Raw genomic sequence first — 27,001 nt, forward strand, 5'->3', positions numbered from 1 at the left:
AATTGAAACAAAGTTCAAATGGACAAAGTCTCCTGATATTTCGTGATAAATTTCTACTTTTCTCGATAAAAACTTGGAATGCAAGCAGATTTAGCGTCAGAGTTAAATAAACTGCAAAAGATTAAAGAAGGTATGGTGATATTTTCTGATATAATACACGTAATAAGCCAGAATTCTGCATTCATTTTGTCACTGCTAAAATGGATGATTCTGTAGTTGGAATAACAAGTGATGCTGCATATGGAGGAAACTATTTTGCAATTCAATAATTCTTCAGCTGACCAGCGAATGAAGTATTAAGCTAACAAATTATCCAAGCATAGAATGAAATATTAAAATGGATACACAGGCTTTTTCAACCATTATTTTGTTACCATGTTAGAACCACATGACTCTCTCAATGATGTTTTTGACTTGCTGGATGATGGTTGTAATGGTGGGGTAAAGGTTATTCCAAGAAGCATACCTGGTCGAAATCAAGGTCATAGGTTAACTGAACAACTTTCAAAGGTCAGGTGAATATGATAGAATATTATGGTAAAATAATTGCAGCTCTAGCAAACCTTATGTACTAGCTGTATGTCTGAATGACAGTGCATACTTTATTGTAGTTACTAATGAAAAAACTGAGAAATTCTGAATATTGAATGAATGATAATCTTTTGAAATGTACATTGCCTTTTTGGATACATTAGCTAGCTAACTTGTGTTCTTTTGCCTCTAATAACGAACATGGTACTAAAGTTCATACAATTCAAATATTTTTGTATCTTACGTTAGCTACCAAATGGATTGTTGCCAATCTTTCCATCAAATCATGATCTGGAACTTGAAGAATATTTACTTCATCCTGAGAAATTACCGATTCATAATTTCTATGAATCACAAACGTTAGTTACATTATGACTATAATAATAGCTACATTTATTGCAGATAACCAGTGACCATAGAGAGTTGTACATAACAGGAAAGATTGTAGTTCTCATATTTAAAATCTCATGCCCATCAAATTTATCTTTCTTTTGAAAGATTCTGGTCCAGGACACAAAAACCCGAGTCATTGTTCAATACAACATTTTCACCAGTTTTAACTGATCTGAAAGTGAAAAGAGATCCAAAAACAGGAAAACTTCTAGGATATCATGAAGTATGTAAGCAAATGTCTTTTTATATATCTAAGTTATATATTTATTAGTCAGTCTCAAGGAAGAATATAAACAAACATCATATGAAATATTCAGGTTGCTCTTTCAAATGCTGATTCCACTGGTAGAAATTCCACATCTCTCCTTCGTCATCCTGAGCCTCAGACATCTGACATACGAGGAAATTCAACCAACATTCCTTTTAAACCAGGTGCAATTGCAGCATTATTTTCAACTGAAATTAATTTTAACATATCATGACTGAGTATTGATTCGCATACCTACCATACAGGGGGTTTGGATCAGGTCGATACTGACAGCAATGCAAGGCCTATGGACGTTTCAAGTTTAGACTTTGAAAAAGGTATTGCGAGGTGTACATCACAAGTCGAATCATGAGATTATTCCAGTTTTAGTATATGATAACATATCCAGTGTTCCATGTTTCTTTGTAGATTTATGTGATATTCCACCTGGGTTCACTCAGAGAGTATCTTTTAAGTCTGATGCAGTTGATGGAAGTCAACAGAAAAATGTGATAAGCATTGCTGATATTTTGACTGGCAAAGTAGACTTTGATGATGACTTTGAACAGAAAGATGAAAAGGATGTTGAAAATGAGGTTGAAGAAACATCAAAGGTGCCCAGTATGGATGGAGGAGCTTCAAGTAAGTAAGCTTGAAGCAGCATTTAGACAAGGTGCAAGGATGTGGTGATTGAAAATTTTCCAGCTTTAAAGGTAGTGCTTGGTTTGGAACACTAGAACACATAGAGCAGTATATCTGATACTAGTGCTGGGCCATAGGCACCTCATTCAATTGCTGTCTAAATTAATGATTTTAAATGAAAGAGATATTCTCTATTCTCTTTAAATTGTTTAAAATTTTCTAACAAAATTTATGATGGTTTATGCAGCTGAACTTAAGAAAAGTGGAAGCCTTGAAAATCTTTTACCAAAGGTACTGTATAATATAAAATGTTGAATTCCAATATTTGAATAATTCCAATACAAAAATCTGCATTAAAGTACAGTAAATTTGTTTGGTGACCCCTATATTTCATTATTGTTTTGTCCAATGATTTAGGAAGAAGATATCACAGATGTTAAACTGGCAAAAAGTGATTCAATTGATAACGAAGGTGATCAAGATTGGGCTGTGATAGTCACTGATCCTGTTAAAGATTTCCATAGCAGAGTGCCTGAAATGGCAAGAACAGTAAGGCTATATCTTGTCAAGCATTTAATTTTGATGCTAAATCTATTCAATAAAGGAGCATTAATATTTCTCAGTGACTTAGTTGTGTCACATACTTTAATAACCCGCCTGTGACGTATACGATCTCCCCCTTTACTTTGGGAGTGTGTCGTTAACTTCAATTGATTCTTGTTCACGCTGGCTTATGATTTCATTTGCAGTACAAATTTGAGCTGGACACATTTCAGAAGCAAGCCGTCATTCATTTGGAAAATAAAGAATGTGTGTTTGTTGCGGCACATACGTCAGCTGGTAAAACGGTCGTTGCTGAATACGCTATTGCCCTGTCTGAGCGAAATATGACGAAAACGATCTATACCTCGCCAATCAAGGCATTATCTAATCAGAAGTTTCGTGAGTTTAAGGATAGATTTGAGAGTGTTGGCTTGATCACTGGAGACATGCAAATAAACGCTGATGCAAACTGTCTTGTTATGACGACAGAGATTTTAAGATCAATGCTATATCGAGGTTCCAGACTTATTCGAGACACAGAATGGGTTATATTTGATGAGGTGCACTATGTCAATGACGCTGAGGTGAGTGACATGTCTGTGAATTAAAAGAATTAAAGAGAATATCGCAGAACACGTGTTGTTTTGTTTTGTTTTTCTAGAGAGGCGTGGTGTGGGAGGAAGTCTTGATTATGTTACCAGAACACGTTGGAATAATCATGTTGTCTGCCACTGTACCTAATACCAAAGAATTTGCTGGATGGGTGGGGTAAGATCTCTTGAATTATTGATTATCTTTAATGAATGTAAGAACTATTGTTGGGAATCAAGACTGTTTTGATGGAGACGAAAATTGTTCCATCCCGATTCATCCACGGTGAGGGAAAAATTGAGGAGAAAGTCTTGTTTGATTGTTGGTAAAGTTTTCAGAGGTATTTCATAGTGACTTTACTTTCTTCAGGCGAATAAAAAAGAAAAAGATTTACGTTATCAGCACGCTCAAACGCCCGGTTCCTTTAGTGTATTATCTCTATACTGGAAACAGCGCTAAAACAGCCAATGAAATGTTTCCAATTGTGGACCGTAAGGGAAAGTTTTTGCCGGAAGGTCATAGAAAAGCGGTGGAAGCTAAGAAGGAGAGATCACAAAAGTACAAAGCGAAGGATAATTATGGAGCGAAGGGACCTCGCTCGCACACAAATCCTAACGAGGTGAGTCCAGATTCTGTGACAATAGAAGGCTGTACTAATCTCCTTAAGGCCTGGTTGACACTTGCTCCTAAGAATCGGGGATCTATTATTACCGTACAAACCAATTTTGAATTCATGAACATTCGTTTCAGGAACGAAACGTTTGGATTAGCTTGATAAGAAAACTTGAAAAGGACGAGGGACTGCCTGTGGTTGCATTCACCTTCTCAAGGAATCGTTGTAACGATAACGCTGGTCGACTGTCCAACATGGATTTAACGACTAGCAAAGAAAAACATGAAATCCATATTTTCATGCAGAAATGTATTTCGCGATTGAAAGATCAAGACAAACAGTTGCCGCAGGTAATCTTCAAATGGAGCTAGGCTATGCCATACTCTTGTACTCTTACTACTTCATATCCTTTAGCTCGGAAGTACGGGAGTGCAGTTTTGGGTTTGAAGTTTGCTTTTACTGCAGTCTTCGGAGTTAGCTTCGCTCAATGACTTCCTACTTTCCACCGCCAGACTTGGGCACATTTTGCTTTGGTTTCTCGTCTTGAATCATCAACATATTTCTTGTCGACAGGTGAAGAAAATGCAGGAGTTATTGAAGCGTGGTTTGGCCGTTCATCACAGTGGCATATTGCCAATCTTGAAAGAGGTACGTACGATGCTTTTATCGATATTTGAAGCAAGAAAATTCGGGTAATTTTGTTTGTATTGTTTTGTAGATGATTGAGATGCTGTTTCAGGATGGATATGTCAAGGTATTAATGGTTTTGCAACTAAATGACTGACTCAACTATTCACTGACAGATCACTATCTCTCCATGCAGTCTGACTAAATAACTCATTTGCCCAGTGTGAAATTCACTTCAATCCTGAAGGACTTAGAAATATCTTGAATTTAAGGTTCTCTTTGCCACTGAGACGTTCGCAATGGGAGTAAATATGCCAGCGAGAACAGTTGTATTTGACTCCATTCGCAAGCATGATGGAGAAAAATTTCGTGACCTACTCCCTGGGGAGTTCATTCAAATGGCTGGCCGAGCAGGAAGGCGAGGCCTGGACGATACTGGAACTGTGATAATGTTATGCAAAGCTGATGTACCAGAAATATCTGCCATTGAGAAAATGATGATGGTAAGATGGTATAAAATGTTGAGCCTCAGCTTAATTCAAAGAGAGAGAGAGTTACTGGGACTTATCCACTTCACCTGGGTATTTCTTCCGATCCTCAACTGATGAATTAAATGAAGTATTTATTGTTTGAAGGGAAAACCTGCTTTGCTGGAGTCCAGGTTTCGTTTGACATACTCCATGATTCTGAACTTGCTGCGTTCAGATGAATTATGTGTTGAGGACATGATGAAGCGAAGTTTTGCCGAGTTTCATCTGCTGAGGAAAGCACCAGAAAGAAAAACAATGATCTTAAAATGCGAGGAAGAGCTGAAGCAACTGGAAACACTGGATTGTGAAAAGTGTACGAGCGATGTTGGGGAGTATTTTGATGTCTGTAAAAGATTGAAAAATTTGACCCATTCTCTCCAGGTTAGTTATTCAATATAGTTGCTACCATAATGGATAGTTCACGTGTCCCATTGGAAAGTTCACGTGTCCTATTGGATAGTTCACGTGTCCTATTGGATAGTTCACGTGTCCTATAATACTGACTGTAACGCTTGGAAGCTCCATCTCCTCTCTACTGCGTGTCACAGGCAATTATGTTCTTCGTAGTTCTGAGACACATAATCTCTTGCAGATAGCCACAGTGTCTTCACCAAGTGGACAGAAATTATTATCAAATGGTCGAATAATTATTATATCAACTAAGCAATTCTCAACACGATATGCGATGATTTTAAACAAGAAATCTCAGTTTTCTTCTTTGGAGTCAAAAAACGAAACGAAAACATACACAGTACTGATTGCTTGCGATCAAAATGAACTCATTTTGTCTGAGGAAAAAGGAAATAAAGTGGGCGATAAATCTGAAGTGATCGTTGAACCTTACACAGACACTAACGAGATACATTGTCCACAAAGACCATGTGCTCATATGATCATTGAAATCAGCGAGGGGGATATCGTTGTGATTACTGAGCGAATAAAACAAAATTTGAACGGTGAAGCCATGATAAACGATTTTAATAAAAGACAACAGCCACGTTTTAGGTTGGTGATTACTGATAAATACTTTCGTTTTGGTAAAAACATTGTCTCTACTGTAAGTTAAAGTTGTGAAGATGTATTTTATCATGCATGTGTTATTTTTCACAGAAACGATCTTCCTGGAAAGTCCATCAGCTCAGCAATAGAGGAACTAATGAATCTTTCAGAAACGTTTCCTAAAGGCTTGCCTATGATGAATATTGTTGTGAAGGATTTGACGCTTCACGAACAAAAAACTGAAAGAAAAAAGTTGGAATCTGAAATTCATGGTTTTGAGTGTGTGGCATGCCCGAGCTTCAAAGATCATGTGAGTAAAGTAATCTTCCAGGAACTCGTTAATTTATATTTAGTATTCTTGTTTGGATCGCCTAATTCTTGGACTTTGCTATACTTTGTTTTAACGCCTTAACAAATGTTGGTATTTGTTATTTAGTTCAGGAAATACACCAAAAGAAGAGTGTTGTTGGATGAGATAAAAGGTTTGGAAGCTAAATCGTCGATAGAAATGCTCAGTCACATCGATGAATATCGGCATCGTAAAGAGGTGGACATTTTTTATTAACGTTTGTTCTAAAACAAACCATTTTTGTTGCTGTAAATGAAATCAGGTTTATGAAGTATATTACCTGTGTTGTATTTGTCGTTGATTATAGTATTTTTGCTTCAGGTTTTGAAAGAACTTGGATATTTGAGCTTCAACGAAGTGGTAGATATGAAAGGTCGTGTTGCTTGTGAGATCAGCAATCATGAAGTCCTAATATCCCTCCTTCTTTATAACAATTTCTTTAATGGTTTTGAGCCGGCCGAAGTTGTCGCCTTGCTCTCGTGTTTTGTCTTTGAACAGGTAATTGTTGCATCCATCTCCCTGCACGCTTAGAGAGTGATTGCCTCGCAGTTAGTCTGTTGTTGTTATATTAGTCTGTACTGTTAAAACTTAAACATTAAAACTTCAATTTATATCTAGAAAAAGTGCGGAGAACCAAAGCTAACCGAAAAACTCAAAAAGGTTTTTAATCTTCAACCTATTTTACCAATGTCATTACCTTTATTTCTTCTCTGTTAACCTTAATTTCGAATCTGAAATAGCGCTCTCATTTGGAATCTTTCTCGTACAGTAAAATATTTTCATTGTTTAAACTTTATTTGTTTAGGGGAAAGAGACGATACTGCAGACCGCTACAAAAATTGCAACCGTAGAGAAAAAGTGTGGAATGGATACATCCTGCGAAGAATTTCTTCAACAATTTAAATTTGGTTTGGTTGAAGTTGTTTACGAATGGGCAAGAGGGATGCCTTTCAATGAAATCACAGATCTCACAGATGTACAAGAAGGTAACTACATGTATGTTTTCTAGTTTAGTTCACAAGATCTAGCCGTGACGTGAAAATAAACGCAGACATTTGTTGCATATCAATTTAGGCATAATTGTCAGATGTATCCAGCGCCTGAATGATCTGTGCAGTGACGTAAAGAACGCCTCGAGATGTCTTGGTGTTAAGGACGTTGAACTAAAAATGGAGATAGCATCAACTCTTCTCAAACGTGATATAGTATTCGCTGCCAGTCTCTATACGGAGTGACGAAAACAATGTTAATTATTGCATAATAGAAATTCTTAGAATTTTTTACTTCGAGCGTAGTTTCTGAGTGTTGAAGCTCTTTTTAGAAATACAGTAACCCTGGTGGCATTTAAATAACAACGTTGCTACTTCGTCACCGTTCACTGATAAACAATGCTCAATCAACATCGGACCTTTTCATCCTCTTCAATAAAAAATCTTTACTATTATTATGACGTCCGGTGACGACGGTTGAAAAAGTAGATTGAGAAACCAGGGCGCTGGAAAACACGGCCGTTGAACACACAGAGAAGACGACGCTGCTTTTAGTTGTAAAAATCGTCGTTGTCATGGACATGGACCCCATGGAACCGTCCCCAGATGAATGGGAAGAAGAGAACACAAGGCCATATATACCTACGTCACCAGAATGCGTGGTATCGTAACACGCGAGATAGATGTAAATTGTAAACACTTTATTTAATAGGTGTTTTTTAAAGACGGCGTTATAAAGCAAATGGTAAAATGAGCACAAAGTATCCTTCAACAAAGCTTACAAAATCCGAGGAAAAAGCCTTAGCGGATTTGAGAGAAAAATTAAGCGAAGAATCGCTTGGAGATGAGGTAAGATAGATCGAACCGCCTAACAGTGGTAGCTAGCATGTATTGTATTCTCTGGGTTCTATCAAGTTATAAATATAGTGTTATATTTAATGCATGTTTTGAGGTGTTAAAGTGATCGATTGAGATATAATCACTACACAGGGAAAGAAATCAGGCAGCTCTACATTGACAAGAAGTCTTCAGATTTTATTTAAAAGCCTCTAATAAATGTCTCGGCAATTTAACATAAGAATTTCGCCACAAGCAGGTTTGCCACCCGCTAGTTTCGTTTATGTACTCAGCCAGTGAAGATCAACTGTGTATTTTTGTAATTCGTTTGAAATTCCATGTACCTTTGTACAAAAGTTGTAAGAATAATATCAGAGGATGTCGCAATTTATCGAAGAAGAAGTTGCAATTAATCCATTACGTAAATTCTTTAATTTAGTTTGCCGAGAGTTTTGGAATTCTTTGAATTAATTGGCCACTTTGTTGACACAAAGATGGCCAAAATAACACTTCTTATTAAACAATTTCTTTGTGAGAAGATGCGCCTTTTGAATTCGTTTGTTAATGTTCTTTTGGTCAAGTTTTAAATTATATATATTTTGCGTTTGAAACAGAAAACTAAAGCTTTATTGCATGCTTTATATTGAAAACTGTTCAGTTTTAGTGTAATGTCAAACAATGTCAAATTCAATTAATTGGCAGGTCACCTCTTCGTCATTGTTCATGACCCTGTGTAATTTATTTGAATAAAGTTTATAGTTTTACTCTTTCCATAATGCTCACTAATGGATTAAATATATAAATTTACTAATATGTTAAAATTGAAATTTCATTTTTCCTGCATGTGATATGGGAAACTATATCCCATTGTAAAAACATGCAACTTTTAACTTGCTTAGATGAAAGATAATGATTTGTATTTTAGGCGACCTTGTTAAGATTTTTAAGAGCAAGAGACTTTAATGTTGATGGTGCTTACAGGTATATTCTTAAAACAGGTCAAGCTAGTCCATTTTGTTTAATTGTCCAATGAATTTTTATTTATTTTGTTGAAGCAAAAATGAAAATCAATCTTGTTATTTGCAGGCAGTATATTGCAACCTGGGAATGGCGAAGGAATAATGATATTGACAACATACTAACAACTTCTGTAGGTTACTATATATATATATACACTAAAAAAAGTTTTTAACAAGTCATATTAATTACCAAACTAAAATGAATATACTTTTTTTTCTGTAGAGACCTCTTACTGATGAATTGAAAAATGTAAGGCCACATTTTTCTCTGTCATGTAATATCCAGTTATCACGATAACCAGGATTAATATTCTTTTCCTAGATAATGTCATATGGATTTCACAAATTTGACAAAGAAGGCCGACCATGTTATATTGAGAAAACAGGAAGGGTTGATATCGCTGCATTCCTGCGGGTATGTCTGTCTCAGATCACTTTGTTTTTTGTTTATTTTAAGCATTATATTTTAAACATTGCAATAGAATTTTTAATTAAAATATTCAAGATAATTTCCTGTCCTTTTTAGCTTCCAGAGGATCAAATTATAAGATGGCATGTCTGGAACACGGAAAAGAAAAAAAAGCAAATTCAACAAATGGTTGAGAAGTCTATAGAATTAGTAAGTTTTCATTGTATGTATAATTTTACTTGTAACAATTAAATTATAGTGGCAATTATGTATTAATTCAAAAAAATAAATAAAATAAAACTCCTTGTAAAATCCAAAATGAAATCTTCTTTTTACAGAATAAAGAAATCACAACATTAGATCACATACATGATCTTGGGGGAGCAACATTAAATCTTAGGTAAGCTGGAGAAGTTTGTAAAATGCTTGCAAGAAGGGCCTGTTCAATTTTCACCTTTATTTCTCTGCTCAATTTCCAGAAAGGGCCTTAGTTTATTCACTCGTCTTACAAAGTTAGATCAAGAATATTACCCAGAGAGGGTTGGCAAGGTATAGTAGTAGACTACAAAATGATTTAATGCCTGTTCATGCAGTCTGCATACCTACAAATACCTCTAGCTATATGATTAGGTAAGCAATACCTCACTATTCTTCTTTTTAGATTTTTCTTGTCAATACACCATGGTAAGTAGTGAATAATGCTGTGAATCTTGAATCCTAATAATAATTGATATCTTATAAAAACAGTCATAACTCTGTGGTTGGGAGCTTAAGGAAAGAGTTTTGACTAAAGATATCTTTGTTATATTTCCAGGGCTTTTCCATATTTATGGAAGATTGCTAAGACATTTCTAGACCCGAAAACCCGAGACAAATGTGTTGTTTTAAATTCTACGGAAATGAAGAAAATGCTAGATTACTTTGAAGCAGAAGATCTTCCTGAAGAGTATGGTGGAACTTGTTGTTGCAAAAATGGTTGCCTTCCTGAAGTGCCCAAACACATGGTAATGTTTATCATTCATTCCCAGATGAAACCAACAATACTAATTCTTACTGGACCTTTAAATAATGAACTTTTGTTAACAAATTTTAATCTGTTTCCAATCAGCTTTCAATTGATGAGGATCCTGAACTGACAGAAGAATATATTGGTAGGAATCCAGAGAATAGGAGGACTGATTGTAACTAGTACATAATGCTAATATTGGTGCTTTGGCACTTAGCAAACTCCTTCCTTTTCAGCGGCTAAGAAAAGTTTCTCACTCAAAATCGAATGTGACGGCAAGAATGAATCTATCGGGTGGTTTTACAGGATATCACAGTATGTTTTTCAAAGTCTTGTGAAGTTTACAAGATTACATGTTCATTTGTGAATTATTTTGTTTCGTGTAGGAAAGACATCAAGTTTGGTGTGTCATTTCTAAAACACAGCGAAGATGAGAGTCTGAAAAAGAATGAGGAGTGGATTTTTAAACCGGATTACCCATTACACAGTAGTAAACCTAATGTTGGGTGAGTGAGAGTCAGTATGCAAATACTGTCGCTTAGCTGAGAGCAAGTATAGACCATCTTTATATCTTGTTTCCATACAGATTTCATCATTGCTCATCACCTGGTACTTACACTCTAATATGGGATAACTCTCAATCAAGATTCTTATCACGTACATTAAAGTAAGTAAGGATACAAATATCACTGAGTAATTATCCCATCATATGCCAGATCTGATCAGATATTTTTTTCTCGTAAGATATCATGTTATGGTATCAGAGAGCTTATCAAATGAGCAGAGCAATGGATCAACAAACCTAATCAATAATGTGGAGCATTAGAATGAAATTACTGGTTCATGGATGCTTCATGGTTGTACGTAAGCAGTTCAGATCAAATGATATGGTGGGCAATGTCAGATGTTTGACAATAAAGAGACTTTCCTCAAATGGTTGCAGTCCAGGAATTCTAATAGAACCTTCTTTTGAGTTGGTACAAATTCTTCTTTCTTACAATTAAGTAGTGTGTGTTATGGAGGGGAGCATCTTCAAGGAAATAGTGACCAAAGAGGTCACTATTCAAATTTAAGCTCTCAAATAGGATTTTCTGGCTCTGAAGACTCTGTATGCTTTAATGTCAAAGCATCTAAAAATATTGGCAATATAGCAAGAACAGGAAAGCCAATAATAGGCACTCTTGTGTATGGCCTTACAAAAATTTTATATAAATGATATAATAATTGAAGAATGTATAGAAATGGTTATCAATTTATCATTTAGCAATGTTTGCTAGCTGGATATAACCACTCTATTTAGACAATTTTATAAATTGACAACCAGTTTCGTTTTTTTTAAATCCTACATAGCTACTGGATTTGGTTTTATATTTTGTATTTAAATATTTCCTAGAAATGATATTTATAAGAGATTGTTATTATAACGTGGAAACTAATTATACATTGTGATACAATCTTTAATTTTTATTGCTGTGGTGCCTTTTCTGTTCATGTGACAAAATTTATCATCTCTAGTAAATTTCGTAGTCGTATTTTTAAAAAAAAGGTGACAAAAGCAAGGAATTTTTTATTTTTACTTCTGCCCCCTGAGGGAATGTTTTGGAAATGTAATAGTCCAGTTGTATATAGCGAGATCCGAGGTAATCAGCCATCATGTGTTTCGGCTTTGACAAAAAATATTATATCTTTTTCTGAAGTGAAATTGAATAAGATTTTCTCCATTAACGAAGCCATATTCATCTGATATACTGCGTGAAGACCTTTGTAAACATGTCGTCTTTCAAGAATGCGAAGAAAAGCTTGCAAAAGACCCACAGAGAGAGAAGTCAGCCAAGTAAACGAAAACAGTTTGGTTTGCTTGAAAAGCACAAAGACTATGTCTTGAGAGCTAAGGATTTTCATCGTAAAGAAGACCAGCTAAAGCTTCTTCGTGAAAAAGCGCGGAATAAGAATCCTGATGAGTTTTATTATAAAATGATCAAGACAAAAACACGGGACGGCGTTCATGTTGTTGAGGGGAAAAAACCATACACTAAGGAACAATTGAAAATGATGAAAAGTCAAGACTTGAACTATGCTAGGATGAAAAGAATTACAGAGAAAAATAAGATTGAAAGACTTCAGTGTTCGCTACATTTAATTGATGAAAAACACAGACAAGTTAACTCGCGTACTGTTTTTATCGACTCAAAACAAGATGCCGAAGTATTTGAGCCTGCGGCTGACCTTGGGCTAACCAACCTGGATCCAGCTAGCAAAGATGAACTCTCAAACACTGAGGAACAACTGAGGATTGAAAAGGCAAGAAAACAAGCATATGATGAGCTAGACAAAAGAATTGAAAGAGAGAAACATTTAAGTGTGATTGAACAACAAATGCAGTTACAAAAGAATCTGATGGGAAAGGGAAAGAGGATGAAAATCAACACTGGAGAAGATGGTCCAGTTGTGTTCAAGTGGAAGAAACAAAGAAAAAAGTAATTACGAGGCATGACTAAGGTGAATGTCCAATGAGTATTGTACTTGGTAGTGTCTTGACTGAAAATGCCTTTAGGAAATGCCACAATCCGGTTGTTCAAGTTAACTGACGGTTTGATCAGGGGTTATTCATGCAAGACTAGCCCTATTTTAAAGTTTGAAAAATTGGGGACTCAATTAGATTAATTAATATGTCCTCTGTGTCATGAACATATATTTAATGAAAATTTTGACAGGATCATCCGTTCAGCCCAGTGGCAGTTATTGTGTATGCATGAAGCATATTCAACTTGAGAACCGGAACATCAAATATGACATGAAAGTGGAAAATCACAATACATCCTTGCATAGACATGCCATGCCATTTATTGCTCATTTTCATGTTGTCTTTGACATTCCCATCCTCATGCTATATTTGTCTATTGTGCGATACATTAGATCTTCACTAAGCTCCAACAGTGCTAATACAAGTTATTTGAAACATACAATAATTATTATCATTGCAAGTACATGAAAATATCACTTTATATTACAGAGTTTGGTCATCAATTTTTTAACATTTTCTTTTGGAGAATTAGGCTTAAACATGGGGTTAATTACAAATCCAATAATAGCAAGTGACAAGAAATTAAAACAACAAATAATAGTGAACAAACAGCACCACATATAGAAAGAGTTGCTGGCACACATTGTTCACAAACAATTTTGACTAGATACATATGGAGAAAAACATGGTTCATTGCCAGCCACAGGCATATATCAAACACATGTATCAAACTTGTCAAACAGTTTTAAAATCTGGCGTTGAATACTATATTCTATGATAAACGCCCAGTGTGACTTTGCAGTTTGGACATGTGTGAGTGACATCCTTCATCTCATCAATGCAAAACGGAACAAAACAACAGCCAAAGACGCATCTGAAAAGCAATGTTCGGTGTATCGCTTAATAATTTTGTTGCACAGATTCACAGCAAATGGGGGGTGTTAAGATTTCACCAAGTTCACAAATTCATGAGTTACATATAACTTACCCTACAGCAGCTAGGCCACAACAGGCAAGCCAACTTAGAGCTCCTGGTGCATATTCTGTCGCAGTAATAACCTGGGTACGACATGTTGTACACATCACATGAGCAGGCACTTCTCTGAACATGATTGCATTGCTAATCATAACAGGAGGTTGTTGTTGCACCACTGTTGTGGTTGTCGTAACTTGTCGTGAGGTACCCTGTCGGTAACCAGGATTGGCTGCATACCCTGGTTGCATTGGTCCACCATGCATAGGTTGACCAGGTTGCATAGCTGGACCACCCTGGGTAGGTGGGCCACCAGATTTTACAGGGTAAGGGGGGGTTTTACCAGCCGAATATGGAGGGGGTTGTTGCCCAGCTTGATGGTCCATTTGTTGTTGTGCCTAAAAATAATTAAAATAGTAGCTTAGTCCATTTTGTTCCACATTTTGCGAACTAAATCACCGTGCTGGAAATGTTTCGAAACTGATGAAACATATTGCTTGGGTCTTTTTAGGTTTCCACTATTAACACTTTTTAATTTCTATCCTTCATATTTCTTGCTTTTAAAACCTCTTTAGGACTTGATGGGGCGACAAAACAATTAGTAAATAACGCAGCTGGAATCGATGAAATCATACGTGAAGTCCACGCGTCTTTGATAAAATATTAGACTAGTTCATTTTTTGAGTTTACTAACTCAGCCTGTGCTCGGCTGTGCCTGGCTGTGGTAATAATATGCGTATTGCCTGCCGCTAGTCTGGAAATACCATGTTTTCTGTTCTAATCAACACGAATTACTCTATTTTACTTTGTTGCTTACCTTCAGTTTATTCTGTAAATAACGTTGTTTTCAACAAGAAGATTTTTTTTCCTTCAACGATTTTGCGTTCCGCTTGCGTTCTTCGCGTTACCTGGCGCGAATTAAAATTACGTTGTAAACCGCAGTTTTTCTTTGTTGCTAAAGCATAAAAGCCATCTGAAAGCGTTGCTACGCCACAAAACCAACTTTTTGACAACTTTTGGTGCAACCCGTCCCGTGTGTCTTAATCAATCACATTTCATTAAACCACAGTACCTGTTGGAGAAATTTGCATTTTTTTCATTCAAATAACTATTGGCCATCCAGCATTAGATTAGCATTATATATACTACCATCTATTTTTCAACTGCAAATTATCGTATTTTTTATCGAATTTTATACGGTGCAGGACGCTAGCTCTTCCTAAATATTGGCCTTTGTCTTTTGCAGGTGGATTTTGTTGTCAAACAATCTGCTCTAGCGCGTAAATGCTTGATGTTCTAGTTTTAACCAAATTTGGTAAATATTTGCTGTAAAACGTAAATGCTCTCGAATTAGACTCATTTGAATGAGTTGAGAGAATTAGAGTTTGATGACAAATACTAAAGACCACATGTGTTTCAAGCAACCAAATTTCTCATAAATCATTCTCTTTCAGGAATTTTCGTCTAAGTTTGCCTAAGGTTCACTGAGCTATACCATAATTCATAGAATACTACAATTCTTAGAATTCTATATACTAGCGTTCACTCCTCCACGAGCCACTGACCTCAATATATTTTGACACAGTCTAGCGCAGAGGGAGATTCAAAAAAATGGCGGCAACTTCTCAAAGCAATGCAATCACTTTGAAAGGAAGTACGGAGATGGTAGCTGAGTTTTTTGGTAAATATGAACCGTCTTCGTTAGGTTTTGTTGCCTAGTTTGCTTCCTGTTAAACTTAGCTTTGTTTCTTTTTAGGTTATGGAATAAACAGGTATTATGCAAGACTGGATTTTGTAATTTTTGTTTCATATGCTGTTAAGTAAACTAATTTATTTGTTGACGTCCATGCAAATGACAAGTGTATTTAATCTAATTTCAGTATTTTATATCAACGAGGTATTTATCCTCCTGAAAACTTTAAACGCGAACATAAGTATGGTCTCACTTTGCTTGTGACTGATGAAGAGGAACTTAAAGGATATATCAGTAATGTTTTGAAACAAGTGAAAGGTTCGTAAAATAAAATTTGGGCTGTTAGTCCTAACGGGTATTCACGATCGTTGATCATTACCAGACACCAGTGAGCCCTTTCAGGGTGGAAAAAAGAGCCATTTCTGTCTATTAAACTTTTAAACAGGCAGTCTTTAATAGTATGCTTGCTTACTCATGATATTTCAAAACTTTAGTTTTTACTGTTTAATATTTTGTCAGTCAGTCTATGATGACCTAGCCTAAATGGTATTAACCTTTATTTTAATGATTTATTGAACATATTATTTAGATTGGTTGCTTCAGAAAACAGTGAAGAAGTTAGTTATTGTGATCTTAAATATTGATACACATGAGCCATTGGAGAGATGGCAGTTTGACGTCGAATGTGATAAGAGTGTAGTGGAAACAAGGTAGGTTTTACCTCTGCCAGGAAATTATGTAATCTGGGTTTGTATGTCTTTGTTTTCTAATTTAGCAATCGTAGTTTCTGATTGGAATTGAGACATAAGGTTCTGAATACTTCATTGTTTAGTAAACCCAAGGAAAAATCAGTGAAAGATATCCAAAATGAAATAAGAGATGTGATTAGACAAATCACAGCTACTGTCACATTTCTGCCTCTTCTTGACGCCCCATGTAAGTATATTTTTAAACAAAATCATGATAAATCCAGGCTACTGCGGGCTGGTATTGCTATGATAATTCTTTTGCGTTCTACAATAGTTATTCAATAAACCAAAGACTTGTTCTTTCATTTCAGGTGCATTTGATATCCTAATATACACCGACAAAGACCAAGATATACCAGAGAAATGGGAGGAATCTGGCCCACAATTTATTGCAAACTCTCAAGAAGTTCGCTTGCGCTCATTTTCCACATTGATACATAAGGTTGATGCAATGGTTGCTTACAAGAATTAGATCATATTCTAAAGAAAGATTGAAGAAATTGCATAATTCCAATAAGGATCTGTGACTGTCCAGACTCTCTGTCAGGTTCTCTCAGGCTTTCGTCCTAAAGGGGTATCCATCAACTGGATAGTGAAACATATTGTGAAACTTTTTATTCTCATCAATATTATGAACTGTATATTTTATCAGACAATGTAAATGTAGGAATAATCGTAATTGTAGCTATAGAATCTTGTATGATTGTGTGTATCTCTACAATGACATCAAACAGCTTTTTTGTACCAATCATGTTTGCAACACCAGTGACTAACCAGCCTTCCTCGGGCTCATACCCAGTCTTTCTTCCTCGACACGTTCTCTTGCACAACTGCACATGCCCACACAAGACACGTCGATATAGTTGCAAATAAAGATCGCAGAATGTTTACGATAGCTCGTCTTTCTATAAACAGATTGCAGACATCTCGTGTGAGTATTCCGTGTGTAAACGTATGAATGATTCTATTTGTAGTTAGCACTATCTTTTAGCAGTTTAGCAAAATTTATGTTAAAACATTAACATATTTTTTTATGGGAAAGATTACAAATGTACAATTAAAAAAAAAACGTACGCATGTATACAGGCGCGGATCTAGACCGTATCGAACGTGGCTCGAGCCACGGTCAGATTTTCCCATCCAGAATTTCCCATCTGCAATCTAATATTCACACATTATTTAGAAGTACATATTAATTCTTTGAATCACACCAAAATTAAGGAAATATATGTCTAAAACAAATAATTTGAGTAATATCTTTCGTAATCGTTGTCATATTAAATTATTATTCCTTGTTTCATATTACGATTGTTCAGTTAACACTGAACTATAAAATTCGCCGAAAGCTTGCCGAATTGTGCCGAGTATGTTCGGAAGCTAGTCGTGCATTCGAAGCTGCGATCACAGCAACTAGTTGACACGGTCAGCGTGCAGATTATTGCGCAATTGTTACTAAATATAGTAACGCTCGGACACGGTGCAGTGTAGCAAACCAATCACTGGGCAAGCTTTTGCCACGTGAGCCACGGTGCGACACGGTGCGACACGGTGGCCTGTTTTTGATTGCGCAATAAACATGATAAACAATAAAGTTCGACACTTCTCGACTTCGAACTCGGATATAGTTTATACATAACACGTTAAATTGGTCTGTTCGCTGCATCCTGGCTGATTCAGGCTGAATCGAATGCATTAATACATGAAACCGTCGAAATATCTCAAAAGCGAATCTAAGCGAGCATATTTCAGGGGAAATATCGCTCTTCAGGCTACAACATGATGGAATTATTACTAAAGACAGGCTTCGCTCGCTCGCGTTTACAATCGCAACGACAATTTTTAAACTGCTATTTCCCAAGAGACAAATACTGAAAATCTTTACCCAATGTCCTTGTAAGGTAAGACTTTTAGGTTTTAAATCGAACTATGGGCGCTCTCCTTTATACGGAAAAACGGCCAGACCTGTTCTGTTGTATTTCGGTAGTTGGTACAGACTAAAGTATATCGTTATTTACATCTGCCTAACACGGGAAATGCAGTTTCACCGCTATATTCTTTACGAAATACTCTATTTCAATTTAAAATATGACCGGTCTGACCTTTTTGGCCGCTTAATGGAAAGCGCCCTATGATACAAATTTGCATTTACGCTGTGAATAATTTGTGTATGCAAATTTCACGTTATGTTGAGTGTGAATGAAATATCCGTAAATACCTTACCAAAAATTTTGAAAATGGTTTTGTGGTTTTATGAAAGTAGAGGGATTTACAATATTCGCTTTTAAACGTTCCCTGAAGAATATTGTAGAACCAAAGCTCAGAAAATGTTTGTTTCGGAGGGTCCATAACGAAGGGTCGTTATACGCCCCCACCCCTCCCCCCGACCGGAAAATTTCTAGTCCAATATGACACGGTCAGATTTTCGGCTGGATCCGCGCCTGGTATATACGAATAAGGGGCCAAGTCCATATTCAAGTTGCAACGAGAAACGTCCAATTAGTCATTTCTAAAGAAATGAATTATTCTAACTCCAAATTTACATAGCAGGACAAAATCTTCAGGCTGGCTATGCTACTGAATACCATACGAGCTAGAGCTTCTTTATACGATCCTAGCAGGACTGGCCAAAGATGTTCTTAAAACTTACATACTTGTTATTTTTTTTTAGCTTCCTTTATCAAAAAGGTTTTTAAGCAATGGTGCAGTGGTGAGTTATATATAATATATTCTAGGACACAAGATTGTATACTATTTTTGAAATAAATATATCACTACTTGCACTATATTTACTATATATTTGCATTTGCAATATAAACAGCATTTTGAGTCTGGTATTCTAGCTATTTCAAATGATTATTTATTTCATATTAATATGAATTCATTTCATTCTTTTTTTCTCAGCCGACAACAAAGCTGTTCATTGATGGAAAATTTTTCGACTCTAAGACATCAGACTGGCTACCTGTGCACAATCCTGTAGGTCAAAGAACTGGTTTAAAAATCAGGCATTCATTGTGAAACTCTACTTTATGTAGTACTAACAGTTGTCCTAATTGTGTAATACATTTTTATTTAAGGCAACAAATGAAGTGATTACCAATGTGCCAAAAACAACCCAGGAAGAAATGCATTCAGCAGTTGATGCAGCAACAAGTGCTTTCGAAACTTGGTCGCAAACATCCATTCTCTCACGACAGCAGATCTTATTTGCATATCAAGGATTGATAAAAAGTAACCTGGTAAGATTGTCATTTTCCTCACTAATATTTGCATCAAAATCTGCAACCTGAGAAAATGAAAATTTTAAAACATTTTGTGTAGAAAGAGATTGCCAAAGTAATTACCCATGAGCAAGGCAAAACTCTGGCAGATGCTGAGGGTGATGTACACAGAGGATTGCGTGAGTAAACAATTTTATCAATGTTTTAAACCAAAAAAAAACAAAAAAAGATTGTATATCCCTGGAAGAGGAGGGATTGTTTACCCTATACAATATTTTATTTTCAGAGGTCGTTGAACATGCATGCTCAATCACGTCATTACAACTTGGTGAAACATTGCCTTCAATAACACAAGATATGGATATGTATTCGTATAGATTTCCTCTTGGTGTTTGTGCTGGCATTGCACCGTAAGTGCATGATCTCATTATATTCTTGAGTATGTGAAACAGCTGCTTGTGTGAGAAAACTAAGGTTTCTGTATTTTTCCTTAGGTTCAATTTTCCTGCAATGATTCCACTTTGGGTGAGTTTCTTTACTTTGTTTTTAGGTTTAATTTTCCAGCCTTAATTCCACTTATGGTGAGTGTTGCTTCATTTGAACAACCTAAAAAGAAGAAAACCTTTAATGTTACCTTTAATCTTAGCCTTCAGGGAACTCCTTTCTCATTTTCAATGCCTGATATCAGTTGTAAATTTGTTTAGATGTTCCCTGTTGCAGTAGTCTGTGGTAATACATACATCATGAAACCATCAGAACGTGTACCTGGAACGACCATGTTGCTTGCAAAGCTTGCACAGGATGCTGGACTACCTGATGGTGTATTGAATGTTATTCATGGTGCTCATGAAGCAGTGAACTTCATCTGCGATGATCCAAGCATTCAGGCTATTTCCTTTGTTGGTTCTGACCAAGCTGTAAGTAATTGGCATTGCTTAAATCACCATGTTTCACCATGTCTAGTTCTTTCACAATTGATAATACCATAATAAACTCTCATTCATTCTTTTCTCAGCACAGCATAACACATTCAAATTTCAGTGAAATGCCAACACTTGTGAACATTTACTGATTTGTTTCTGTTCATGACAGGGGAAGTACATATATGAACGTGGGTCTAAAAATGGAAAAAGGGTCCAGTCTAACATGGTTGGTTACTATTATATTTGGCATGCTAACTTCCTCGAAAAACTTGCAAGATTTTGGACATACCTAATATTGTAACTTTATAGTAGCATTTGCTGGGTTTAAGATCATTCTAAGGTTAGTGACTGTTCAACTTATTACTATGTCAGGGTGCAAAGAATCATGGTGTCATTATGCCTGATGCAAATAAGGATCATGCTCTCAACCAGGTACTGTTATGTCAACAACTACAAGTACTGCAAATGCTCGGAAATTTGTTTCAAAATTGACTCGAAGCAAATGCAGTCAATTGAAGGCTCAAGTATTTATCGTTGTTTTAGCTGGTTGGAGCTGCATTTGGTGCTGCAGGTCAAAGGTGTATGGCTCTTTCTACAGCAATATTTGTGGGTGAGGCGAAAGACTGGATACCAGAGTTTGTTGAACGAGCAAAAAAACTAAAAGTGAATGAAGGTGGGTTTGCGTTTATATCATTCTTCATTGCTTATTTTTAGAAATATTTGCCAGATATTCTTTTCATCAAATGTCTTGCTGGATTCATGACTGTGTACGTGTGATCTGTTTCTAGGTAATCAACCTGGAGCAGATTTAGGACCTTTGATATCCCCCCAGGCAAAAGACCGTGTTTGTGAATTAGTTCAGTCTGGTGTTGATGAAGGAGCGACGGTAAAGACTTATTTCATATTGCACTATATCACAATTAAAGAACTATGTATATAATGTGTAACCTTCATCCTTCCAGGTTGATCTCGACGGACGAGATGTGAAAGTTGAAGGTTATGAAAATGGAAATTTCGTTGGTCCAACCGTGATATCTGGTGTAAAGGTATTCATATTATAAGCTTGTTTGATTCAGCGCTTTTTATCCCGAACGTTATATACTTTCCCTGGGTAACTGGGCACTGGTTTTGTATTACTTAGACTACCATACACGTACGCTGTTCTTTGATAATGCAAAGTGTAATTATGCTTGCTATACTGTATATTGTGTTTGTTTTAAAGCCGAACATGAGATGTTACAAAGAAGAAATATTTGGACCCGTTCTCCTGGCCATGACAGCGGATAACCTTGAAGAGGTAACATGGAAAAAGGAGCTTGACTTTATTGATACGGTTTCTAAAGTTATATTTCCTATTTTTTAGGCTGTTAATATAATCAACGATAATGAATATGGTAACGGAACGGCCATCTTTACAACTTCCGGTGCTGTGGCAAGGAAATTTCAGAACGATGTGAACGTTGGTCAAGTAAGTCTCAGTCTCTCTTGCATTCACCTGCAGTGATATATAGATAGATTAATCTCTTTCACTGTTTTTCAGGTTGGAGTGAATGTTCCTATTCCAGTTGCTCTTCCGATGTTTTCGTTCACCGGTTCACGAGGTTCATTCCTAGGATCTTCTCATTTTTACGGAAAAGAGGTAATACCAATAGACCTTTATAGGTAATACCAATAGACCCTATAATGACGTCAAACGCGGAAAGTGTGATGTTACACGAAGTTTGATTGGCTCGATAGTTTTGTGGAGCCAATCAAATTTCATGTAACATCATACTTTTCGCGTTTGACGTCATTATAAGAAAGGTCTATTATGCACATTTCTACTATCAGTAGCATGCAAAATATACCCAGGACCATTCCAAGATGAAAGTAACTTGTGATAGCAGAGTGTTTCTGAAACTGCTTGCAATATCGTGATGATGTGTTTTTTTTTCTCATTTTAGGGCATTGCCTTCTATACTCAGGCTAAAACTATCACAAGTTTATGGAAAGAAGATATCTCCTCTGTTCAAAAGACTGCGACAGTTATGCCGACAATGAAATAAATATAAATTGAGTTGTGTAACAATATAGTCTATAGATATATATTTATTCACAGCGTCAGTGGAAAATCTGTGGAAACCTTGCCAAAGCCGAAATAATATCTGCAATTAATAGTTATCCTTTGCTGGGAGCATGCAGTACGCTGACTCTTATTTCCGTGAGGATTGTTTAATATTGGTAGCTCTTTTTCTTCCATAAATATTTTGTCGAATATAAAGGATTTTAGGTCATTTCATAATATAATTTGCGAAGTATTTCGCACCAAACTCATTGGATTTATTTTCTTTATTTAACTATTTCGCGCGTCACACCAGCATATTTTATTATTCACTTGCAACGGGCAATAGAAATATGCAAAACATATTGCCCTGGGACTGCAAAACTTTGTTTGTTTCAAACGTCGTCGCTTCTCATGCGCAGAACACATTTAAAACAATAGTTAATGACGTTAATCATGAGATACCTCATTATCTATTGTTCTTAATGCGTTCGGCACATGGATTGTCCGTTGGAATGTTCTGAGGTAATAAAAGGTGGGTGAATTCGCGATGAAACTCATACTTGGTATACTCTCGAAGAAGGAACAATCTCTCGAAGAAGTTTAGGGGAAAGTTGGAAGAATCTTTGCTAAGGTACATAGTCGTGGTTAGTTTAAAGAATCTGTTGGTTTGATATTTGGCTTTGCAAAGTAATTAACGGTCGTGTTGATTTGAATAGTCAAAAGACATTAGCAAGTGCATGGAGTCATATTCTTGCTGATTTTCACTGCTATATCTTGTATATTTCGATTGAAAATGTGCAATGCAAGTGAGCTGTTAACCTGATTTGTTTCCCCCTTTCTTATTTTATTTCAACACGAACTACGGCGCCGAAAGATGGGGAAGGCGAAACACAAACGCTTGCTCGCAGCGAACATTGTTCTCATACATGTGTTTTGCATTAGTGACTTGAATAACACGTTTGTACAGGGTGGGCGAAACTAGAATATAATCGAACTTTTTGGTACTTTACTTTTGAATTGATGATCAAAACTTTCACGTTTGACACCATTGCGTTTTCCATACACGGTTGTTGTATCGTGGTGTGTCGTCTGTCAACGCATTCATGTTAGTTTTGTACATGAAAAGATGGATTCAAACCGAAATTGAATGCCTATAATCCGTATTGTTATATGTATGTACTTTATGCTAGACTTGGCATGTGCTCATGAGTCATCTCAGCCTGTCTAATGTAGTTCAATGTTTGTTTCACCGACGTTTTCTCATTTTTTTAGAAAGAAAGAATCGTCGGAGTGGAGAGAGATCGGACCTGCCTTGGGACATTAATGCACGCAAATACAAATTAAACTCGATTCGGTGAAAATATGCATGAGTAAAATTGCATGGGGTTTTTTTGGCCTTATGGCTGAGATATACTGAACACTCTTCTGTTTACCTCCTTGATTTTCAACTTTCGGATTGCGGTTTTTTGCATGGGTTTAACCTGGTCGTGTCAAGCGCATGCGGAGTAAATACAAGTGATTCTGGGGCCCCAATCACTTGTAGTTTCTCCAACTTGAACGACAAAAATAGTCCGGAACAAAAATATCGCTCACAGAGCACCTAAAACATAAAAATGCACGAGAAATTGTATTTCTAGAAAGAGATAATAGTCGAGTGTTTTAGTTTTCCCAGGACCATGAAAAAAACTATGAATATTTCGTACAAAACCTGCATGACATTTTGTATTCGCGTGCGCAATGCGAAGGCCCTGGACGAGTGGCGTTGGAGATGTCGAAGGTCTATATTTTATCCTAAGTGTTTTATACATAAGTGGCGTGTCTCTCTTGGAAATTAATGATGTCATGCTTTTGTATCTGCGTTCAGATGTTGGATGAGATGATGGAGGATCGTCGCAGGATCAGATGATGGAGGATCGTCGCAGGATCAGATGATGGAGGATCGTCGCAGGATCAAATGATGAAGGATCGTCGCAGGATCAGATGATGAAAGATCGTCGCAGGATCAGATGGTGAAGGATCGTCGCAGGATCAGATGTCGAAAGATCGTCGCAGGATCAGATTGTTGGACGATGAGACGGGGTGTACAAATTGAAGCTGGTTGAGGTATATCCTATATGTATACTAATTAGAGTAATGCATGATTATGTGCATGGCTATTCCTGGTGGTCTAACCTAGTATATTCACACATCAAGTGACATTTGACCCTTTTCGGCAATGCATGATAACAGGAAATTTCTCACAGCTCTTATGAGAGCGTTTTCGAGGTTTCTCGATGAAACATTCCTAGTTTTGTCACTTGCGTGTGAATGACGTAACAGCTGCGGAAAATGCATGATGGCTTTGAAGCGTTGAAATGAAAGCAACAAAATGCAATTAGCATGCGCGACGCGCACGCGGCGAGAAAATATTGAATTCGTATTGGCCTAATTTTAGATTAATACGAAGGTAATCGCGAGTAACTTATATGATTATATAAGTTCTCTGTCCAGCGTGTTAAAATGCGACTGTTTCGATCGACCGTCGGTCAATGGTTACAAAAATCATACTTCGGTCTTTGACAATTCGAAACGAACTCAAATGAAACTTTCAAATGAAGAAAAAAAAACTAATTGATGTTTAGACACTAGCACTCTTCTGTTTCCCTAAATCTCAAGCATGAAGAAAATACACGTAATCTACTCATTTTAACTAACTTGATGAAGTTTCTGTAAGACAAAATATACCTGCTATATACATGATATATTATTACATGTCGCATGATAACTATACACTTATTACATAACGAGGGGCATCTGGGGGGGTATAGTGTTAAACTGTAGGTCAATATTTTTCATAGCACCTCTTACCTTGAAAATTAACCCTTAAAAAGATAACCCTTTGCATTTTGACGCACTTACTATGTTGTTTAATTTTTCACACGCTCCACCGTCGAGATGTTGTTGAAGAAGACTGTTTGAAATGAAGCAAAAGAAGCAAGTGATATTTCGTTCCACAGTAACAGCTGTACGATGCCAAAGGTGAGGGACATTGACATTATTGATTAGCCATATTAAGTAAGTTGCATGTTGAGCCCAATTACATAATCTAAAACGTATAACAAAAATAGAAATAGAAGAAGAGTGTTGTTGTCTGCATCGGTTTCAAATGAAAAAGCATGCAAGTCGTGAATATGAAACATTTCTTTCCAAAATACCAGATTTCCAAACAATGCATGATTATAAAATGAACATTTGAAAAATTGAAAAAATTTTTGTTGCCATTGTCGAAAAAAGCGCAGTTTAATTAAAATTTATACGCACTGCCACCACGCACGTTAGACCGCCACGCACGTTAGACCACCACGCACGTTAGACCACCACCAGGATTTAATTGACCACGTGAGCAACATACAATTGTATAGCAACATACAATTCTTGTGATTTAGTTCGGATGAACGGAACTATAAAATAACGGTTACTATAAATAAAACCTGGACTGTAATTTCGGACGATTTCTAAAAGAAAAATACCAAATTCGGACCGCCGGTCAGGTAACCTGAAATTCAGGTTACCTTTGGAGGGTTTTTCACCGGGCACTCCGGTTTCCCTCCTTTTCGTTTGGCTTTAAAAAACAGTGTCCATGTGTGGAGCCAAACATGTTCGTTGATAGTGAAAAGATTGCTTGCACATTTTACAAAATCGCAGAGAATACTATTTGTACATGAACTGTTGGCTTCTGGGTTGGATTCCCAGAACACTGACGTAAAAGAATTAAATATGCATGTTGAGACTGGCGTGGGAGACTGAGTCTGAGTCTTAGCCGTACGGGCAATAGCAGTGGCCAATGGTAGTATTCGTCAAAACGAAGCTTTTCGTTAAGACAGTCAAAAACGAAATAAAAAATTGACGTAGCAAAATGTAAATGCAAGAGAATGGAACTGCCAAAGCTGGTTGTGATCTAATATAATGGTGTGAAGCCTTAATCACAATATCGTGCAGATCTCTTGTTTCCATGGGAACGTTCACACGTAAGTCCTTCTTTAAGTAAGATTTGTCCTTCCGTTTTTAAAGGTGTGGTATATATTCCACTGTTCCTTCGTGCTGTAACAGCTGAAACAAACATTTCTTTAACTCATCCCATGTAAAGTCGAATAGGAAATTGCAAATGTAATTTTCCCCTTAGACTTACGTCAATGCGTGCTTGCAGACAGCAACGTTCAATTAAAAGCCAACCTGCCGAGTAAATATAGCACGCCTTCTGATAATTGCCTGCCCTTGAAATTGTCTAGTGAGTAAATGCCGACATACACTAAATGTCACGCGATGTCGTCATCACAACTTAGCCTGCGAATAGGCGCGTTGAGGATAAATCGAGTCTTGCTGATAATTGCGGTCACTAGTTTTACAGCCGTACAGGATTGATGTACGAGAATGCTCCTTCCTGTGTGATATCCCTGGTGCTTGTACTGTCTCAACAGAACTCACTAGACCATGCTAGCCTCTCTACAAACCGAAAACTTTCGCAATAACATTACCATGAAAAATTACTTGTTACTCAGTGCATACCATC

The 27,001-nt window shown here is 36.6% G+C and overlaps 5 protein-coding genes across 6 annotated transcripts; all 5 read left to right on the forward strand.

Moving 5' to 3' along the window:
- Window positions 1–12: 12 nt before the first annotated feature.
- On the forward strand, window positions 13–7,519 carry LOC114517550 (helicase SKI2W-like). Its single transcript, XM_028537321.1, has 24 exons — window positions 13–130; window positions 383–510; window positions 781–890; window positions 1,030–1,147; window positions 1,242–1,356; window positions 1,438–1,509; window positions 1,601–1,813; window positions 2,061–2,104; window positions 2,231–2,362; window positions 2,563–2,940; window positions 3,018–3,124; window positions 3,317–3,566; window positions 3,698–3,910; window positions 4,134–4,208; window positions 4,279–4,314; window positions 4,460–4,690; window positions 4,823–5,098; window positions 5,310–5,722; window positions 5,828–6,026; window positions 6,153–6,263; window positions 6,387–6,563; window positions 6,684–6,725; window positions 6,871–7,051; window positions 7,140–7,519. Exons 1-24 carry the CDS (start codon window positions 79–81, stop codon window positions 7,298–7,300), a joined length of 3,834 nt encoding a protein of 1,277 aa, XP_028393122.1. The 5' UTR covers window positions 13–78; the 3' UTR covers window positions 7,301–7,519.
- Window positions 7,520–7,705: 186 nt separating this feature from the next.
- Window positions 7,706–11,748, forward strand: LOC114517551 (SEC14 cytosolic factor-like). Of its 2 annotated transcripts, none has more exons than XM_028537323.1 (15): window positions 7,706–7,903; window positions 8,817–8,872; window positions 8,978–9,041; window positions 9,134–9,160; window positions 9,233–9,325; window positions 9,437–9,529; window positions 9,658–9,719; window positions 9,799–9,868; window positions 9,981–10,003; window positions 10,134–10,323; window positions 10,428–10,470; window positions 10,562–10,640; window positions 10,712–10,831; window positions 10,912–10,992; window positions 11,070–11,748. In XM_028537323.1, the coding sequence occupies exons 1-15, from the start codon at window positions 7,805–7,807 to the stop codon at window positions 11,149–11,151; spliced, it is 1,182 nt and encodes a 393-aa protein (XP_028393124.1). In that variant the 5' UTR covers window positions 7,706–7,804; the 3' UTR covers window positions 11,152–11,748. The 2 variants fall into 2 exon arrangements, with proteins under 2 accessions (XP_028393124.1, XP_028393123.1); XM_028537322.1 differs by lacking the exon at window positions 7,706–7,903 and adding an exon at window positions 7,955–8,312.
- Window positions 11,749–11,993: 245 nt separating this feature from the next.
- On the forward strand, window positions 11,994–13,601 carry LOC114517528 (probable U3 small nucleolar RNA-associated protein 11). The gene has a single exon (XM_028537295.1). The coding sequence runs from the start codon at window positions 12,096–12,098 to the stop codon at window positions 12,804–12,806; it is 711 nt and encodes a 236-aa protein (XP_028393096.1). The 5' UTR covers window positions 11,994–12,095; the 3' UTR covers window positions 12,807–13,601.
- LOC114517529 (mitotic spindle assembly checkpoint protein MAD2A-like) lies at window positions 12,747–16,998 on the forward strand. Its single transcript, XM_028537296.1, has 7 exons — window positions 12,747–12,824; window positions 15,408–15,503; window positions 15,579–15,594; window positions 15,703–15,833; window positions 16,105–16,225; window positions 16,348–16,451; window positions 16,576–16,998. Exons 2-7 carry the CDS (start codon window positions 15,434–15,436, stop codon window positions 16,734–16,736), a joined length of 603 nt encoding a protein of 200 aa, XP_028393097.1. The 5' UTR covers window positions 12,747–12,824; window positions 15,408–15,433; the 3' UTR covers window positions 16,737–16,998.
- A 64-nt stretch (window positions 16,999–17,062) lies between these two features.
- On the forward strand, window positions 17,063–22,721 carry LOC114517527 (methylmalonate-semialdehyde dehydrogenase [acylating], mitochondrial-like). The gene is made up of 17 exons (XM_028537294.1): window positions 17,063–17,195; window positions 18,933–18,971; window positions 19,166–19,240; window positions 19,342–19,503; window positions 19,586–19,664; window positions 19,772–19,895; window positions 19,980–20,010; window positions 20,190–20,402; window positions 20,578–20,634; window positions 20,781–20,840; window positions 20,952–21,081; window positions 21,197–21,294; window positions 21,371–21,454; window positions 21,631–21,705; window positions 21,772–21,876; window positions 21,949–22,047; window positions 22,352–22,721. The coding sequence occupies exons 1-17, from the start codon at window positions 17,148–17,150 to the stop codon at window positions 22,451–22,453; spliced, it is 1,581 nt and encodes a 526-aa protein (XP_028393095.1). The 5' UTR covers window positions 17,063–17,147; the 3' UTR covers window positions 22,454–22,721.
- Window positions 22,722–27,001: the final 4,280 nt, after the last annotated feature.

This window comes from Dendronephthya gigantea, unplaced genomic scaffold (assembly GCF_004324835.1).
Source record: "Dendronephthya gigantea isolate DGI-Jeju-01 unplaced genomic scaffold, DenGig_1.0 000009F, whole genome shotgun sequence".
NCBI lineage: Eukaryota > Metazoa > Cnidaria > Anthozoa > Malacalcyonacea > Nephtheidae > Dendronephthya > Dendronephthya gigantea.

Coding starts and splice junctions, on each gene's coding strand:
- LOC114517551 (XM_028537322.1), top strand. CDS start 8,175: ATGTACTCAGCCAGTGAAGATCAACTGTGTATTTTTGTAATTCGTTTG. Junction 9,869..9,980: donor ACCCAGAGAGGGTTGGCAAG/GTATAGTAGTAG, acceptor TCTTCTTTTTAG/ATTTTTCTTGTCAATACACC. Junction 10,832..10,911: donor AGTAGTAAACCTAATGTTGG/GTGAGTGAGAGT, acceptor GTTTCCATACAG/ATTTCATCATTGCTCATCAC.
- LOC114517528 (XM_028537295.1), top strand. CDS start 12,096: ATGTCGTCTTTCAAGAATGCGAAGAAAAGCTTGCAAAAGACCCACAGA.
- LOC114517527 (XM_028537294.1), top strand. CDS start 17,148: ATGTTTACGATAGCTCGTCTTTCTATAAACAGATTGCAGACATCTCGT. Junction 20,011..20,189: donor CTGCAATGATTCCACTTTGG/GTGAGTTTCTTT, acceptor AAATTTGTTTAG/ATGTTCCCTGTTGCAGTAGT. Junction 20,403..20,577: donor TTGTTGGTTCTGACCAAGCT/GTAAGTAATTGG, acceptor TGTTCATGACAG/GGGAAGTACATATATGAACG.
- LOC114517550 (XM_028537321.1), top strand. CDS start 79: ATGCAAGCAGATTTAGCGTCAGAGTTAAATAAACTGCAAAAGATTAAA. Junction 2,105..2,230: donor TTGAAAATCTTTTACCAAAG/GTACTGTATAAT, acceptor CCAATGATTTAG/GAAGAAGATATCACAGATGT. Junction 3,125..3,316: donor GAATTTGCTGGATGGGTGGG/GTAAGATCTCTT, acceptor TACTTTCTTCAG/GCGAATAAAAAAGAAAAAGA.
- LOC114517529 (XM_028537296.1), top strand. CDS start 15,434: ATGGCGGCAACTTCTCAAAGCAATGCAATCACTTTGAAAGGAAGTACG. Junction 15,834..16,104: donor TGTTTTGAAACAAGTGAAAG/GTTCGTAAAATA, acceptor CATATTATTTAG/ATTGGTTGCTTCAGAAAACA. Junction 16,452..16,575: donor GCCTCTTCTTGACGCCCCAT/GTAAGTATATTT, acceptor CTTTCATTTCAG/GTGCATTTGATATCCTAATA.